The 20154-nt window shown below is 34.1% G+C and overlaps 1 protein-coding gene across 1 annotated transcript in view; it reads right to left on the bottom strand.

Annotated features, from left to right (window-relative positions):
- Positions 1 to 20154, bottom strand: part of syt6a (synaptotagmin VIa) — a 61254-nt gene that overhangs the window by 15787 nt on the left and 25313 nt on the right. Inside the window, exon 2 of the mRNA XM_051096804.1 lies at positions 3576 to 3960. Within this exon, the coding sequence (XP_050952761.1) occupies positions 3576 to 3960 (385 nt within the window). The remainder of the gene's footprint in view (positions 1 to 3575; positions 3961 to 20154) is intronic.

Here is a 20154-nt window from a genome sequence, read left to right as displayed (position 1 = left end):
ATGATTTGCTGTTCAAGAAACATTTGTTATTATTATAAGCAATACTTAAAACAGTTGAGTATTTTTTTCAGGATTCTTTGATGAATAGAAAGATCCAACTTTTATACATTATACACTATACCATTCAAAAGCTTGGAGTCATAATCTTTTTTCTTTTTTTTTTGTAAAAGAAATGATAAAAGCTAATACTTTTATTTAGCAACGATGCTTTAAATTGATCACAAGTGATGATAAAGACATTTATAATGTTACAAAAGATTTCTATTTCAGATAAATGCTGTTCTTCTGAACTTTCTATTCATCAAAGAAATCTGAAAAAATTCTACTCAGCTGTTTTCAAAATAATAATAATAAATAAATGTTCATTTGAGCAGCAAATCAGAATATTAGAATGATTTGTGAAGGATCATGTGACTGGAGTAATGATGCTAAAAATTCAGCTTTGAAATCGCAGAAATAAATTACATTTTAAAATACATTCAAATAGAAAACCATTATTTTAAACAGTAAAAATATTTAAAAATGTTACTGTTTTTGCTGTACTTTAGACCAAAGGCTTGGTGAGCAAAAGAGACTTCTTTAAAAACATTAAAAATCAAAAACTTTTGACTGGTAGTGTATATATAAATGGAACTTACAAGACAAAAGAAAGCATTTCTTTCATTTGTTATGTAACATAACAGATATTCTCAAAAGGAGTGAATAAACCTACTGCTGTGCCGCTGCTCTGTAACAGAAAGCAGAAAAATCTTCAAGAGCAGCCAAATACTGAAGCTCAATTAAATAAAACTTCTTAATGGGCAAATCGTACATGACAAATATTTAATTTCAAGTGGACAAGTACTGTGCTGTAATTAAGTGTCCTGGAACTACCCTAAATGAATCAAGTATGCATGAGCAGAACTTGTCTCGGTTCCAGGGATTATGGAGCAGCTAAACATTAAAAACTTGCCCTGAAGAGAAACTGAAATACATTATTGAAGGCATAAAATAACAAAGCGGCCTCAGATGAAAGACTTCACACTCCTCTGGATATTTCTGCATCATCAGCAATATTCTTTTCAAATATAAATATTTTTACACTTTGTGTGATGGTGTCAGTGTTCATCTGTTCTGTGATATCTTTGGGAGATTTTGTTATTGGACATTTGTGATGGATGATGCCTTCTGAGTCCTGCTGTAAATGGTCTGACTATGATACATAGTATGCATTTCCTTCAGGTATATACAATGCTGCATATTTTTAATGAAATGTGTAAATGTTTATGCAGCACTGGGTGTGTAAATGACTACAGGCACAGGCTAAAAATGTATAAAAGATGGGGAAAAGGGGAAGGATGCCTCTCTTAAAGGGATATTTCACCCAAAAAGGAACACTCTGTCATTAGTCACTTTCATTTTGCTCCAAGCCCGTAAGTCCTTCATTTATCTTCAGAACACCAAATAAAGATATTTTTGATGAAATCTGAAAGCTTTCTGAGCTTTCGAAGACTGACACTAAAGAGAAGAACTTGTGGAATAAAGTCTTTTTTTTCTTTGCACACAAAAATTATTCTCGCAACTTCGTAAAATTAAGCTTGAACCACTGATGTCACATGGACTGTTTTAATGATGTCCTCACTACCTTTCTGGACCCTGAACAAGGTAGTTGCGTTGCTGTCTAAGCAGGGTCAAAAAGCGCTTGGATTTCATCAAAAATATCTTAATTTGTGTTCTGAAGATGAACAAAGGTCTTACGGGTTTGTAACGAATTGAGGGTGAGTAATTAATAATTTTTCATTTGTGGGTGAACTATTCCTTTAAGAACAATTTAGTTACTGCAAAATTGTAACATATTTGATATGACTGGAAAAAATATGGGAAATAAATGAAAACACAGTAATTTTGTTACTGGCAACACTTAAAGTCATGAAACAGGTAATATGGTAACACTTAGCATTCATTATTTCTTATTACTTATTTGACTACTGACTCTATTGGATGGGAACAAAACTTGAACTCAGTTGAACCAGATAATAACACTATTTTCTTCTGTAGTGCTGCTTTATAGCTGAATCGAATTTGTTTCATAAATGATGAATTTTTAAACACTGACACTGTTAATGAATGAAATTAAATCAACATTAAACTGACTTGAGCTGAGTAATGACACTGTTACTTCCTGTAGAGCTGCTGATTTGTACTGGCTTCATAATTGATGAACTTTACACAGTTTTCGAACTGAACTGAATCAACTCTGAACTGATTTGAAACTAAACAATGACACTAATGTCTTCTAGAGCTGCTTCACAGCAGAATTTCAATTTGTCTAATATATATATCTTCCTGCTTTGAAACTTCTTGATTTGTAGGAATAATGTGTCGTGATCTCTAATAAATATGTTTAAAATACAGCTGATATAATTTTTTTAAAAAGGTGTCAATAATGTAAAATCTCTTAAATATATATATAATACCAGTCAAAAGTTTTTAAAAAGTAAGGTTTTTAATGCTTTTTAAAGAAGTCTCTTCTGCTCATCCAAAATACAGCAAAAACAGTACAATTTTGAAATATTTTTACTACTTAAAATAACTACTTTTCTGTTTGAATATATTTTAAAATGTAATTTATTCCTGTGATTTCAAAGCTGAATCTTCAGCATCATTACTCCAGTCACATGATCCTTTAGAAATCATTCTAATATTCTGATTTGCTGTAATTTTTATTATTATTATTTTCAGTTTTTAAAACAGTACATTTTTTATAGAAAGATCCAAAGATCAGCATTTATCTGAAATAAAAAGCTTTTGTAACATTATACACTATACCATTCAAAAGCTATAGAAATTAATATTTTTATTTAGCAAGGAAGATTTAAATTGATCAAAAGTAATGATAAACATTTACCGTTTTGCAAAAGATTTCTATTTCAGATAAATGCTGTTCTTCTGAACTTTCTAATTCACCAAAAAACTCAGCTACTCAGCTGTTTTCAACATAATAATAACAATAATAATAATAATAATACATGTTTTTGAGCAGTAAATCAGAATATTAGAATTATTTTTGAAGGGTCATGTGACACTGAAGACTGGAATAATGATGCTAAAAATTCAGCTTTGAAATCACAGGAATAAATTACAATTAAAATATATTCAAATAGAAAACTTATTTTAAGTTTATAAAATATTTCAAAAATGTTACTGTTTTTGCTGTACTTTAGATCAAATAAATGCAGACTTGATGAGCAGAAGAGACTTCTTTAAAAAACATTAAAAATCTTACTGTTCAAAAACTTTTGACTGGTAGTGTACTTTTTGAGTACTTTTGAGGACTTTGTCCACAAGGACTCTATTAACATCTAGACATAATAATAATACTTTAATATCAAACATAAAATAAATGAATTAATCATTATCCAGTGACAACAATTTACACAATTTTACAACATTATATATGAATAAACTTAACTTTTAAAATTGCAGTAACATTTCACAGTATTACTGTTTTTAAATATTCTATTCAAAACATGACCCCAAACTTTTAAACAGCAGAGTATGTGTGTGTTTTCATGGATGCTTTTTGGCACTGTTACCTGGTGGATGACGCTGGCTCTGTGGTCTGTCTTTGCATGCGTTGCGTACGGCGCAAGAAGTGCTCCCTCATGGAGAGCTGCACCTCGGCAGGGATGTCGGGAGAGGTGTGACTTATTTTAACAGCTGCCTCCAGGAAGCCCATCGACGCCATAGGATACTTTTCCTTCTCAGTCGCCATAGTGACCTCAGACGGCTGAGGACTGGGCAGAAAAGACGGTAAATGAAATGAGGGGCAGTCGTCAGGAGCGAGGGCCGCAGAACTCGACGAGAGGGCTTTGTTCCTCCAAGGGACCCAGCACAGCTTCCAGGAGACGAATGCAGCAAGCAACAGCAGCGCCAAGCCACACGCGATTATCACACCGATGGGAAGGCCAACAGTGATGTCTACAGCCGGACGGAAGTGATGGGCCGCACAATATGGACAAACAGATGGTCAAAACAGTGAGACAGACAAAACGGAAAAAGTGCATTAGCAGGGTCAAATGACCAAAGACTCTTATCAATGGGGTTTGTTTACTGTAATCCTCTGCAAATCAAACACTGTCTGAGACCTTGAATTTCACAACAAGCACACAATCACACAGAGCAGAAATGATGAAATGTAATTAAAGATATCACAGATACAGGCCTATAATCTATTTCCAAGGGAACAATGCTAGCGGAAGATGGCGCAGCAATATCAAGCGCTCTCACTGCGAAGCTCTCCACCCATCAATGGCTCTTACACATGTAGGCGGAAAGCAAGCTCGAACTCATTTCTTCACGATTACAGAGAATTTGCTTGCAATGGAACAAATGGACTGGAGAAGCTCCAAGACTGCTGACAAGCACCATGTAAACACTAATTTAAAAGAAAAGAGAGATTTGTCATTTTGTGTGGGAGCTCTATAGGTTTTATAGCAATGATATTGAGGTGGCTGAATTCATTTTTATTTTCCGTCTGAGATGTGTTTGCACAGTAAGAAATACTGATTACGTTTTTTCATTCAAACGCTCTCCGCCCACTGCTTCGACCGGTTTGATTTATTTGAAATAATGCATGCTTGGATCTCCCTGGGCTTCCTGCAGAGTGTACAATGTGTCCTTGCTCAAATGGAATATAAATCTCCACTGACAGTTCAAAGGGCCCGGGGCCACATCTAATTTAGAGTCTTTCAGAACTTTTGTTCTTCATTCAGTTCCTCATTCCTTCCCAAGTCGTTTGTCATTACGTGACTACTGTAAGCACACAATACAATGCAAAGAAGACTCGAGGTTAAAGTGTAGAATTGGAGAAACTAATCAAAACTTTGGAAGCCGTTCAAAGATTTTTTTATTTTTTTGGGGATTTATTTTGGGTGTCTTTTGCCTTCATTTTGATAGGACAAGCAGGAAGCAGGAAGTAGGAGAGAGAGGTGGGGAGGGAAAGGTCCACAAACCTGGATTCGAACTTAGGATTTAAGCACGTAGAGCTGAAACCCTATTGTAATGTTTAGAATAGCCAAGGATCAGCAATCTCCATTGATCAGGCAGAGCAAACCGTAAGTTGTAGAGACTTGAAACTTGGAGGGATGGTAGTACTGCCACTGTCTACAACGTCACCAAGGCTCGCCCCAATCGGCCTGATGGGGCGCTACAGTGATCAAAAGTACAAAATCAAACATAACTCCTTAACCGTTCGTCGCAGGCTCAAGTGTCTTATGTTGTGGGAATCCTTGGAGAAAACGCATGGCTTGGGTTTGTCCGTGATTCGTCTGGTAAAATCTTTGGGTATTTCGCATGTTCTAGTTCTAGGTTTTTCACCCGATCGGAACCAAACCAGTGCAGTAAAATTCTCTGGAAACTGAATATCAGTAATTACCAAAAAAAGTTGACTCTCCATCGCAAAGGGTCACCAAACATTCAAAAGGGTCAGAGCCTCCTTTACTAAAATGGCTATAACTTTTAAATGGAATGAGATATCTTTCCCAAACTCACAATGTACGTGTAAGAGCTAAATCTTAGATCATAGGAAAAAATTGTGGAGCTTGGCTACTTGGTGACACTATATGAGTATAAAAACGGGCATAACTATGCAACCATTTGTCCTATCAACATGAAAATCTGTATGCACGCTCTTGGTCAAAAGTGCCACGAGTGGCTATATGGACATTCGCATATCTCAAAAAACATGGCTGCCATAGGCTGATGGACTTTGAGCACCTATTAGACAAGGTTAATGGAGGTCGATTGGAACAAAACTCGTTGGGCCTGTTTGATTCATGGCCCTAAAGGTCTGTGAGAAGTTTGAAAGAAATTGGCCAATGGGGGCAATGTCACATTTTTCAAGGGCGTAAACAATTTTATATTGTATGGTTTTTCACACATACGCACAATATTCATATCATACAACAGACTTCCTCATTCTGAACAACTTTGCCAACCACCACTGTCAATCAAACCGTTAGTTAAATGATTGAGAAAATGTAAAAAAACTACTTTTCCTAGGTTTTTCGCTCAATCTGTTCAAAATATACCCAAAAGCCTATAAAGCCTAAACAAAAACTCAAAACTTCACAAAACCTAATGTGCACATGCGACAAGTGATTCTAAACAAGCATGCAAAGTTTTAGGGAGATCGGACTGGATTTTTGGATTTTTAAAGAACGTATAATATTTAATCTTTCATGTTTTTTTTTTGTTGTTGTTTTTTTTTTTTTTTTTTTTACTATATATTTCAGTTAAAGATCATTTATGTTATATTAAACCATACAAGTCTTAATACCCAGGATCCCTTTAAGGATGTTTAGATATTTGGTGGAAAACAAGACAAATATACTGGTTAAATTATTTTTTGCAGTGAGTGCATCATACTGTACGTGCTGATGTAGCTTCTCTAAAGTTTCTAATAGTTTAAATGTAACAGGCCGTATTTTTGCTGAAGCTCCCCGTTTCATGTGAATAAGCTGTCATGGGTTTTTTTTTCTGTAAATTCTGTAAACTGCTTTCTCTAAAGTGTCCATTTGAAGGGCTCAGGGTTTATCCCGAGTGGATATGAAATTTCTAGGTCCAGGGATTTATGTGTTCAGAGGATTTCCACATTCAAATGCTGCCATGTAGCTTCTGTTTTGCCATCTGAAATGATCCAGACTCTGAAATGTGGCTCCTGCTGGTTTGCCTCTGTTGTCTTTTGATTTCTAATAAGTTTGGCTAGCCTGCGCAGCTGGACAGCAATGATAATGTCAAGCTGATGTGGCAGTTATGTGGTGTGGTTAAATAAGAAGTTTAATCATGTATAAAATTTGTGATAAAATGTATACAAATGCCAATTTAATCTTTTTCACGTCCAAAATGAATGAAATAATTTAATAGGCTATTACCCAGTGCGAGCATTTATGGTATGCAAACTGGACATTAATGATGATTTGGCTGTTAATCAGCATGAAGACAGCAGTATGGAAGACATGCGGCACTGGGGTTTTCTGCCATCCATTGAGATATGGATAATGAATCCAAACAGTGTGACACTGTGACTCCCCATGGACCTGCTTACCAACCAGCATGATGTGTCACACAAGGCTGGCTATAATACTGAGCTAATGAGCCGTGCATATAATGGTTCATAAACGTAATCAGTCAGTCAAAGTATAATTTTCTCAGGGCTGCCCAGAACAGAGGTCGTAAGTCTGAGGTAGTTAGAGTGATCATTTGGGGGGAAAAAAGGCCTCACCTTTTTCTTGGACTAACATCAAAACCAAAACTAAGTTTACTGACATGCAACATATTTTCCTTGCATGTTCACTATATGAAACATAATGAATCTGAATTTTCCAAAAAGTTTTTAAATATTTTTTAAAGAAAAATATTTTTTTTCCCCCCAAAATATCATGAATTATTGATAAATATGTTTTTGGGGAGACATACCACATTCATTTAAATAAAAATGTATGTGTTCATCAGTAGTTAATGCAATGTTGAAACAATATGCTTTTTGTAAATCCAGTGGTCAAATGCTGTGTAGCCACCTGACTAATGAATGACTATTTTAAAAAGGAACATTTAAAGAGCAGGTCATATGGGTTGTCGGAAAATATCTTTTTTGCAGTTTGTAAGGTAGCTATCCTTCAGTGTAAACAGTCTGCAAAGTTGACTCAGAGTCAACAAGCCTTAACGAGTCTTCAAAATACCTTCTTTCATGTTCCACAAAAGAAAGGTTTGAAACGACATGAGGGAGAGTAAATGATGACAGAATTTACATTTTTTTGGTGAACTATTCCTTTAGTGTTTTTATTTTTATTCTTTTTTTTTTTATATTTAATGAAATGATATTCAAAATAAGAAACTAAATCTGCCGGCAGGTGGCGGTGAATGTCTTCGATTCGTTCAAACGGCTGATTCATTCAGGCATGAAGTAAATGGCTCTCTGAATCGCGAATCGTTCAAAACGCGGATTAATTCAGAAACTAAACACCGCTGTGTTGCTCTGAGACTCGCAACATTTGTGCTATGGCTTCAAAGGTAATATGTTCCCTGCAAAATTGAGCAAAAACACATATTGTGTTTAAAATAAAACAGAATATTGACTTCTTTTTTACTGAACTGCTGTATAAAATCACATTTAAGCTTGTGATAGATCGGGACAAAATCAGCAAGTACTTAATTTTTGGAGTTTGATTACATAATAATCCAATACATATCCAATACAATACATAATAATACCCATCTCTCTCTCTCTTTTTCTCTACATATATAGAAATAAAAAAAGTGCTCATTATAGAAGAGGTGTATTGAATTCATTGTATTTTTAAAGGAGAAGTCCACTTCCAAAACAAAGATTCATATATAATGTACTCACCCCCTTGTCATCCAAGATGTCTTTCTTTCTTCAGTCATAAAGAAATTTTGTTTTTTGAGCAAAGTATTTTTCTCCATATAATGGACTGTTATGGTGCCCCAATTTTGAACTTCCAAAATGCAGTTTAAATGCAGCTTCAAACGATCCCAGCCGAGAAAGAATCTATCATATCTAGCATAACGATCGGTTATTTTAATAAAAATACTACAATTTATATACTTTTTAATGCCAAACGCTCGTCTTTTCTTACTCTGCCTGGACTCTGTTTTTTTCCGGTTCATGACAGTTAGGGTATGTTGAAAAACTCCCATCTCATGTTCTCCCTCAACTTCAAAATCGTCCTATCGCTGTTTTACCTTTTTTGTTAAGGGTGTTTGATCTTCTTTGCATGTTCACTTTGCAAAGACTCGGTCAGTATTTCTGCAGCGATGTAGGATGATTTTGAAATGATTTTTTAAGTTGAAGGAGAAAATACAACTGGGTTCAGAATATACAGAGTTCAGGGAGAGAAAGGCAAGACGAGCATTTGAGATTAAAAAGTATTCAAATTGTATTATTTTTATTAAAATAACCAGTCGTTACACTAGCTAAGACCCTTCTTCCTCGGCTGGGATCATTTACAACCGCATTTTGGATCGTTTGAAGCGGCATTTAAACTGCGTTTTGGAAGTTCAAAATCGGGGCACCACAGAAGTCCATTATATGGAGAAAAATGCTGAAATGTTTACGACTGAAGAAAGAAAGACACAAACATCTTGGATGACAACGGGGTGAGTAATTTATTTGTAAATTGTTGTTCTGGAAGTGGACTTCTCCTTTAAATTAATTTTTAAAAAGAATATATAGGATAAAAACAGTGCCAATGACCCACTAGTTCTACTTATATATAGAGAGAGAGAGTCCTAGTGGGTCAACAGCATTTTTTTATCCTATCTGTTCTATTCAAAAATACACTAAAAAATTTATATACACATTGTTTTTTACACAAGAAAGCACAGGTCAGTGGATTGGATTGCAAGTTCACGTTCCAATTAGATATGCAGCCATGCTTTTATTTATTCCCTATATAGCTATCATATTGAAAAAAACAAAAAAAACAAGCTCGACCTCTGATGCATAACGAATCCAGCATTTATGCTTGTGGAACCTGTATTCCATCCCATAAGCCTCTCTTGGCGCTCAGCAACATTTTCCAGCCCAGTGCTGCAGGAGCAGAGTGGAGAACATGCTGTCTTATGAGATAGCACATGAAAGGAGGGGGCTGTTAATTTCCCCCCTCCTCCTCAGGCACAAGGTTCACCGGGGTTGAGCCATGTCTGGAGCACATGAGTAATATCAGGAGGCCCACAAATTCAATTAAGATTTGTTTTGAAACTGAGTCAGAGAACAAACCGGGGCCCGAGGGTTTTCCCTTCAAATGTCTTCCAATGTAACCTGGTTTCCATAGAAACCCAGCTATAAGACGCGACGTGCGCCCTGTCAGCTCTCATCATCAAATCCCGATCAAAAACAAAAAGCCTTGTTTTGCGCTCAAAGGACAGCATGAAATGAAGAATTAACGCGTGAGGACATAAAGCGGCAGGCGACAAACAACAAGGATTACAGGGGTCATCTGAAGCTTGAAATAGAGCCAATTAAATCATGGTCCTTCTGTTAATTACAGGGCAAAATTGCAACAAAATGGAAAACTGTACTAACACTTCGTAATTTACCCACACACAAAGGGCAATCAGGAAGACAGGGATACTGTGTGTTAACCCGACTCAGCGGCCCTCAATTACACAGTCTCTCTTCCTCCCACGCATCTCTGACAGCTGATATTTTCAGGACAATGGGAGCCACGCTGATAAGAACTGGCATCACAATCAGTGACCACCATTAGCGAGAGCTCAGAGGGGTTGGCGTATCATGCCTTTGAACTAGATCTGCGTTCCCATGTGAACGCATTTACATTTAATATCGATGGTGGAATTGGTGGAAGAATATAGTGCAAAGTGTAAATCTGTCTCCTATAGGGTCTGTTGCCTGAAGATGTATGCAAATATAACCACAGAAAGTCTAAACCCTCCCAGTCCACCAAAGCCTCGCTATGTTTTTCAAGATCAATTGGCTTGAATAAATCAATGTGACAGCGGAGTACAGAGCGTGCTGTGATTTTTAGTGACAGTACCATATATATACATACACTTACACTATTGTTTAAAAGGAGTGTTTTTTATACCACTATTATCCAGCACGGATGCATAATAATGCACAAATAAGACATTTATAATGTTACCATTATATATTTCAAATGTATGCTCAAAAATCCTCAAAAATATTAAGCAACATTTGTTTTCAACAGTGATAACAATAAAAAATGTTACAAATCAGCATATTAGAATGATTTCCGAAGGATCATGTCACACTGATAACTGGAATAATGGTTGCAAAAGACTAATATTCCACAATATTCCACCAATATATGTTTATAAATATGTATTACATAATAGCAGTTTATGTATATTAAATATTTTAATATATTAAATGTTTTAATATTAGATTAAAACATAAAATTATGACATGTAACATATTTTGCTTGTATATTCACTATATGAAATGTAACAAAATTTATCACAAATTATGCATTGATAAATGTCATAATGTTTTTGGGGAATCACAACACACACACACACACCAAATTTTGAACGGTATCTTTTGTTTTAAATAATTAATTAATTTAAAAAAATGTTACAGAGCCAATTATGACCTGCTAATTTATAAATCTTTATTATATAATAGTAAATTATATATATATTTATATATATATATATATATATATATACAGGGGTTGGACAATGAAACTGAAACACTGGCCAATATAGTGTTGGAGGTTTCATGGCTATATTTATGCAGCCTGGTGGCCAGTCTTTACTGATCGCACATTCAACCAATAAGAGCAGAGTGTGAAGGTTGACTATGTGCACCCAATAGCTCAAACATTGTACCCTGAAGGTGGTGCCGTGTATTAGGATTATAATGCACCAATACACACAGCAAGACTGGTGACAAGAGTGATTTGATGAACATGAAAGTAAAGTTAAACATCTCCCATGGCCTGCACAGTCACCAGATCTGAATATTATTGAGCCACTTTGGGGTGTTTTGGAGGAGCGAGTCAGGAAATGTTTTCATACACCAACATCACATAGCGACCTGGCCACTGTTCTGCGAAAGGAATGGCTCAAAATCCTTCTGGCTACTGTGCAGGACTTGTATTTGTCATTCCCAAGATGAAATAATGCTGTATTGGCTGCAAAAGGAGGCCAAACGGCATAATAATTGTGGTCTAAACCCAGGTGTTTCAGTTTCACTGTCCAACCCCTGTATATATATATATATATATATGAAATATTTAAATATTATATATATTTTAATATTTGATTAAAACAGAAAATCATGACATGTAACATATTTTCCTTGTATATTCAATATATGTAATGTAACAAAAAAAAAAGAAAAGTTTTTATAATGTATTTTTCTACAAAACAAATCAAATAAAAATGTTTTCCAAATATCACAAATTATTCACTGATGAATATCATAATGTTTTTGGGGAGTCACAATCTATTTAAAGTTATTTAAATACACACACACACACACACACACAATTTTGAATAGTATCTTTTGTTTAACTAATTAAAAAAAAATGTTACAGAGACAATTATGAACTGTTAATTTTTAAATATTTATTATATAATAGTAATTTATATATGAAATATTTTAATATATTAAATGTTTTAACATTTGATTAAAACATTAAATTATGACAAATAACATATTTTTCTCATATATTCACTATATGAAATGTAACGAAATAAAAGTTTCCAAAACGTCAAAAAAAACCGTTTTTTTTTCCCCAAATATCACAAATAATTATCATAATGTTTTTGGCAAATCACCATTTAAAATTTAAGTTATTTAAATACACACACAAGAGCTAAATATGAACTGCTTATTTATAAATATTTATTACATAATAGTAATCTATATATATTAAATATTTTAGTATATTAAATGTTTTAATATTTGATTAAAACAGAAAATTATGACATGTAACATATTTTTCAAATAAGTAACATAATTGAAAGTTTTTCTTAAAAATTTAGTTTTTAAATATATTTTTCTGAAGAAAAAAAAAGCATTTTCCAAATATCATAAATTATTTATTGATAAATATCAAAATGTTTTGGGGGAGTCACAACCTATTTAAAATTGAAGTTATTTAAACACACGCACGCAGACACACAATTTTGAATGGTATCTTTTGTCTTAATAAAAATAAATAAATAAACAAATAAATAAATAAATAAATAAATAAAAAATAAATAAATAAATAAATGTTAAAGTGTCAATTATGAACTGCTAATTTATAAATGTTATGTATAAAATTATGACATGTAACATATTTTCCTTGTATATTCACTATATGAAATGCAGCAAAATGAATTTTTTTTAATTATCTTCCTTGCTTGCATACATACACACACATACATACATACATACAACGCATATAAACTGGAAAACATCATTATAATAATTAACAGAAAATTTGACCTCTTTATGATTTCAGGTTGTAAAATGTCATGTGGCATCCCCAATATTTAATGATATATTTATGATATAATTTAATAATAAATGTTTTATTTTAATTTATAATAATACATAAAACTGACAGAAATCTGATCAAGCATCTAAAATGTTGTGAAAGGAGAAAATACAAGACAAGTGTTTCCCAGGAGTTAAGCGAACAGGACAAGTGTAAAAATCAAGGTGCAGCCTGGGGGTTTTTCTTTATTCGGTTGCTAGTATAAATCACAGCACATGATGCTGCATGACATCCCAGGCTTTTTAGGGCCAGCTTTTCTCCTTGCTTCTTCACAGAGGAAAATAACGGCTCTGCGAGTAAATCTCCATGCCACATCCGGGCCGTTTTTAGATCGCTCTATTTCATAGCTACTTCTCCACTGCAATCTCAAATCCCCTAATTCCCCGGATCTCAGAATGGCGGAGCGCCACAGCAAACAAAGCCGGGGTTCTCAAACTGAAGGACTGCTGGGAGCAATGCAGAATTCACACACTAAGACTTTGGGAGGTAAACAGCCTCTCGTAAAGCTTCAGGCACATATTCATAAATTTGTTGTAACACCGTCTGATGCGTCTGGACCATGTTCTTAGCAATGACACACAGTTGTTATTTCTAAGTCCCAGAGCTCAACAGACCGCAAGAAGATTTGGAGAAGAGATTTTTTTTTCCACGCAAGTGAAAGTGATCTGAGGAATATCCCGCTCATATGAGACTTTAAGCTGAACCCAAGGGTCTAAGAAGAGAGCTGTGAGCCTATCATCAAAACATTCGAAAGCTCAGAACTCCACAGATACAGTTTCTTAAGGATAATGATAACCAAGAGACAAAAAAATGTAATATATTCACAGAATCATATTCAAATACACCAGACAAACCGACAGATGATGATTTTGGATTTTGGCCCTAAATAAAACATCTAGAGAAACATTAAAGAATTTTTTTTTTCCCTCAAGCACTTTAAATTATGAAGAAATTAAGAAACTGGAAGGGGAAATGTAGGTATGTAGCCATTATGCATAAGTTTTTTTTGTTTGTTTTGTGTTTAAGATACAGTCAATAAGTGTTGGTTTATGAGCACTGTTTACTCATATTAAACATTTAAGCTAAAAGTTTTCAAATTTACATTGTACACTACAGTCTCCATTCTCACAGTGTCCCAAACACAAATCATTTTTAGATTTATTTATTTATATTTATATTTTCATTGTCTGGCTTAGCCTTAGTGGTTAATTCAGATCAGATTTTTTCTATATCTGTTCACATTTTTGTATTAAATGTGGCCAATATTGGTTCTGACCTGAAACACATGCACAAAAGAACATTACGAACAGGGTTGCCAGGTTTTCACAACAGAATCAGCAAAATTGCTTCACAAAAGTAGTCCAAAGATAGCCCAATTGCGTTCTGGGGGGGGTCAATATTGAGTTAGTGGGGTCGCTTCAACCCACTGTCAAGTTGAAAAACAACCTGCGGCAACACTGAAAAAGTACCCCAGTTCCACGGAAAACCTGTGGACTTGGCAACACCGGTGCAGTGCGTTGTCATACAGCAGTAAACACCGAGGACATAAAGTAAGCGATTATGTGTTTATTTATCATGCATTATGAATTTTAAGATCAGGGTAAATTTAACTTATTTTGTCTTTTGGGAAACATGTAAGTATCGTTTGTAGCTTGTGAAGGGCACTACTAATAATAAAAATAAATAAAATCTACACATCTTCATTCTGTTCAAAAGTTTTCACCCCCCGGCTCCTAATGTATTGTGTTTCCTTCTGGAGCATCAGTGAGTGTTTGAACCTTCTGTAATAGTTGCATATGAGTCCCTCAGTTGTTCTCGGTGTGAAAAGATCAATCTCAAAATCATACAGTCATTATTGGAAAGGGTTAAAATACATAAAAATACTGAAAAACCAAAGAATTTGAGACCTGAAGGTTTTTCTGAAGAACAGTGGGCAGTTTAACTGTTCAGGACAAACAAGAGACTCATGAACAACTATCATTAAACAAACAAAACAAAAAACACAGCTGTGGATCATTCAGGTAACAACACAGTGTTAAGAATCAAGTGTATGTAAACTTTTGAACAAGGTCATTTTTATAAATTCAACTATTATTTTCTCTTGTGGACTGTATGTAAACCCTTTTTAATGTGAAATATCTTATTCAGGTCAGTACTAAATATAAATAACATGCATTTTGTTTGATACTTCTTATTTTGACTAAATTTTGCACTTTGCAGATTCTGTAAGGTGTATGTAAACTTTTGACTTAAACTGTATATAGAGCTGTCCCTGTATTACTTAAGAATTTTGATACATCACTGTACTTCCACTGACTACCTTTTGCCTTTAACACGGACACGTTCAAATGGCCAGGTTGCATAAAAACACTTACATTACTTATGGATGGGAGAAGCACAACACACAATATTGCAAGGCCCTGGTGAAAAAAACAGCATATGCTGGTAGGTATGTTTTGATGCTGAGATGCTGGTTAGGTAGGTTTTGATGCTGGTTTAAGCTGATCCTTTGCTGGTTTATGCTGGTCCTTGACCAGCAACATGACCAGCAAAAACCAGCAAAGGACCAGCTTAAACCAGCTAAGGACCAGGATAAACCAGCAAAGGACCAGTTTAAACCAGCTAAGGACCAGGATAAACCAGCAAAGGACCAGCTTAAACCAGCATCAAAACCTACCTAACCAGCATTCCAGCATCAAAACATACCTACCAGCATATGCTGGTTTTTTCACCAGGGGAAGTCCACCTTTTAAACAAAAGAGCTAGTCACCAACAAAATATGCTATTGAAATGTAAGTGTGGCAAGCAGTTTCAGGATTTCCCCATTTAAGTAGATAGAATTTGGTCTTGGATGACCAAAAAAACCTGCAAATATGGCCACAGAGTGAACAGACTTTTCTTGAAAGGGACTTTCTGACTGTTTGACAGTATGTTGTTTCTAGTAAACTTCCAGACCGCAAGGGAAGCACATTATTTTCTCTGCACTGAATTCCTATTGTTAGCAGAGCTTGTGAATCAAGCCATAAAAATGTAATTATGAAAAAAGCATGTTTTCACTTGACTGAAAACTTCTGAGTGACACTATTTGGAAGTGGTAAAAAAAAAAAAAAAATGGATAAATATTTTATAAACAACAAAAATTAAGTGAATGCTCATGGGTACAGTGGAAAAACGTATGAAGTGAAGCATAATGTTAAGCGCTGCCATAGCCAGTCCCATGACAACGCTAAGTAATTTGCTCAACTCCTACCTGAATGTCTCACAGGATGGTTCACATGGCTTAGCAACAGACTGCATGGACACACACGCTATTAAATTCCTGCACTCACATCTTTTATTCGACACAGCTTGATTGTCTGAAGTGTTTATCGATCTAAATCTACCACACAAGCCTCAGTGCGAAAGGTGTTACAAATCACATACAGCTGCTGTGCACCCTCACATCCACATTGCCACATTAGCAAAAACACGCCAGTACAGATGATTTTAACAGCAGTCAGGCGTTTATATGACAAGACAAATGATAAAACAAGTGGTTAATCTGTATCTTCATAAAAGACGGTACTATATTTAGGTATTGCGTTGAGTATTTAATATGCAGTATGATTAGAAATCCCATAATATCCTATGATCTTGCAAAATATGTCTTTATATCAAAAAACACACTAAATGACCAAAGCCAAAAATGTTCAAATTAAACTTTTTCTTGCTGATTTTAAATGTGCTATTTACATAAATAAAATAAACTTGAACTTGAGATGATGCTAAAAAAAAGAATAATAATAATAAATAAATAAATAAATTTTAAAATATATTAAAATAGAAAATAGTCATTTGAATTTGTAATAATATTTCAGAATATTGCTAAAAATTGTAATATTTTACTATAAAAAAAAAAAAAAAAGTCTTACAGACACCAAACTTTTGAACAGTGTACTTTACAAGACATCTTACTACAGGAAAGGACCAAAATAGTTCCAGTGACACTCCTTAGAGTGTTTCTGTCTCACTACCAGACAATAAAGCTATATTAAACTGACATATGCCATATACTATATCACACTAGAGCACTGTATAACACCAACACTTGCACATCATTACCTCAGTTTGGAAAAAATATTGTGACAGGCTCAGCCTTTTACTCCAGTAGCTAATGGGGTGAGGCTGCTGTATCTATTCAGGTCTTTGCATACATCTACATTTAAAACAACCATTTCGGAAGAGAAAATTAATTATGATGACTAATTTAAACTCTGGTTGATATGTAAAATAACAATCATCTTTATTTTTAAAGCTTCTATTATAATACACCCACTTGTGCTTTTATACCCGCAGAAAACACACTAATTGGAATAACAGACGAGCAGGGGGAAGAAGGAATAAAACATCAATGAACATTTTTAATGTTCTGCATTGATATACCGACTCATAAGAGATCTGTCGCGGTAATGTCTTTAATCTGGCAACCACCAATGGTGCTGGTCATGTGATTTTCCTATTTAGAGCAAAGGATTCTTAATGCAGAGTTTGGATACTCACATGCTTGAAAGATGCAAAACATTTTTATATTACGTTTAATTAAAATGTCATATTTTAATTAAACAAATACATACAACAATTCTTTCTGGTCCTCGAATGTGATTGGCTGAGAGGAGTCCAATATTCTAGTGATAACAGAGCTCCAACTGTTTTACAGTTTGTATCACGCCGCTTGCAATATTATTTTCATGTTGGAGGCCCAAATCCACTATAATTTTATAAATAATAAGGTTTTTGTGTCACAGAATGTAGTTTGAAGCATTTTGTAGGTGAGAATGTACTTGTTTAGACTTCAAATATGTGGTTTGGTAATTACAACAGTGTTTTATTGCCATGTTAAAAACTAAAAAAAAATCTAAGATTATGAGATTAAAGTCATAATATTTCGAGAATAAAGTCGAAATTACAAGAATAAAGTAAAAATACTACGTGAATAAAGTTCAAATATTTTAGGAATCAAGTTGAAAGTACAAGAATAAAGTCAAAATGTTTCGAGAATAAAATCGAAATGTTTTAAGAATAAAGTTGAAATTACGAGAAGTCAAAATATTTCGAGAATAAAGTCGAAATTACGAGAATAAAGTCAAAACATTTAGAGAATAAAGTAATAGGCTAGAATATACTCTCAAAATATTCTAACTTTAATCTCGTAATTGCTACGAATTAATTATCTTAATTTTGACTTTATTCTCGAAACATTTCGACTTTATTCTTGAAACATTTCGACTTTATTATTGTAATTTCGACTTTATTCTCAAAATTTTTTCAAAATTCCGATAATTAATTTGTAGCAATTACGAGATTAAAGTTATAATATTTTAAGAGTATACTCTATTCTATTTGAAAGCTGAGCTGTGTTATATTAAAAGCAACAAAGCACAAAATTACTGGGTGACTGGCGCGTAACAGATAATGAATGGAAGACGTTACATATAGTATTATGTCCAATCTTTACTGTATTGTACCGTGAATAAAAAAGCTTGTGAATAGTTACTTAAAGTTATGTGGCCCACCTCAGAAAAGACAACAACATAACTTATGTTAACGAAATGGAATCCACTTTAGAACATTTTATTGTTGTTTTTTTGTGGAATAGGTGGTGGAATTCTCACAACAACAACAACAACAACAACAAAAAAGCAGTATCATTTAATGAATCGATTAAAAAGCTTGAAAAACACATTACTGTAAGACACATAGTTTATATTTCACTATAAAACTGATTTTGAAAGACTTTGTTTTATATTAAAAGTACCAAAAGCACAAAGCTTATTGCTATTGGGGGGCTGGTGCACTACAAATAATCAATGCAACCTGACACCTTCTCCCAGTGCTCTCAATCCGGGCCATTTGCATGCTCAATATAGGCTATGCTCTCAAAATATTATAACTTTAATTTCTACGTTTTAAATTCTCAAAACATTTCAACTTTATTCTTGAAACATTTAGACTTTATTCTCACAATATTTCAACTTTATTCTTGTAATATTTTGACTTTATTCTTGCAATATTTCAACTTTATTCTCGTAGTATTTTGACCTTATTCTTAAAATATTTCATCTTTATTCTCGTAGTATTTCGACTTTATTCTCGAAATTACGACTTTATTCTCGTAATATTTCGACTTTATTCTCGTAATATTTCGACTTCATTCTCAAAATATTTCAACTTTATTCCAAAAATTTCAACTTCATTCTCGAAAATATTAAAAATATTATGACTTTAATCACATAATCTTAGATTTTTTTTTACTTTTTAACGCAGCACTAAATTGCCATCATAGTTAATAAAGATAACGTCTATTTGAAAATTAGCTTTTACGTTTTCGGGGATGTGAGCTCCAAGGCGTCAGTGGCCATTCAGCACTCATGAACCTGCCGAGAGCACCCTTACCTCAGCCAGATCTTCTGGAGTTTACTGCTGGCTCAGATTTTTAAATTATGAATAGACTACTTTATTATATTTTCACTTTGCTTTTGAAAAACATCTATATGTTTAAAAAAAAGTCCTTACTCTAACTGACAGAAAACCATATGAATTTGTAGTTTCAGTATGGCGCAAAAGTTACATTTTGGTGGTGCAGTCTGTTCCTTATAAGAATGTGTTGCAATACTGATAGCAATTACATTTTCTTTGCCTGTGCATTTCAGACAAACAAAACTGAGATGTAGGAGATGCCATATGGGCTCAACAAACAATTATTTTCTTTTACAAAAAAGTACAAACACACGTATGTGACATTTGACAATTGACTGAGTTTGTTGGGCTTATTTTTAGCGCAGCGGATTCAGGTGTGCCAATTAACCGTGTGGGCTGGCAATAAAAGAGCTGCTGTCTGTCCCCGCTGCCCACTGCAGCATTTACAATCTCCTTAATAACTGACCCCATCACACATATCTTCCTATTACACATATCCTGGACCTTAATTGGTTCCATCAGGAGGGATATATACCTAATTTATAGATCTTTCATGGAGAGCAAAAACACATCCCAGAAATCATGGAAGCAGATGCCATCGGATGGACACCGGGAGAGTTATACGAGCGCAGGGAGATTTATGTGACATGGAAAACGTGAT

Source organism: Labeo rohita, chromosome 23 (assembly GCF_022985175.1).
Source record: "Labeo rohita strain BAU-BD-2019 chromosome 23, IGBB_LRoh.1.0, whole genome shotgun sequence".
Lineage (NCBI taxonomy): Eukaryota > Metazoa > Chordata > Actinopteri > Cypriniformes > Cyprinidae > Labeo > Labeo rohita.
This window is presented reverse-complemented; position numbering and strand designations above follow the sequence as displayed.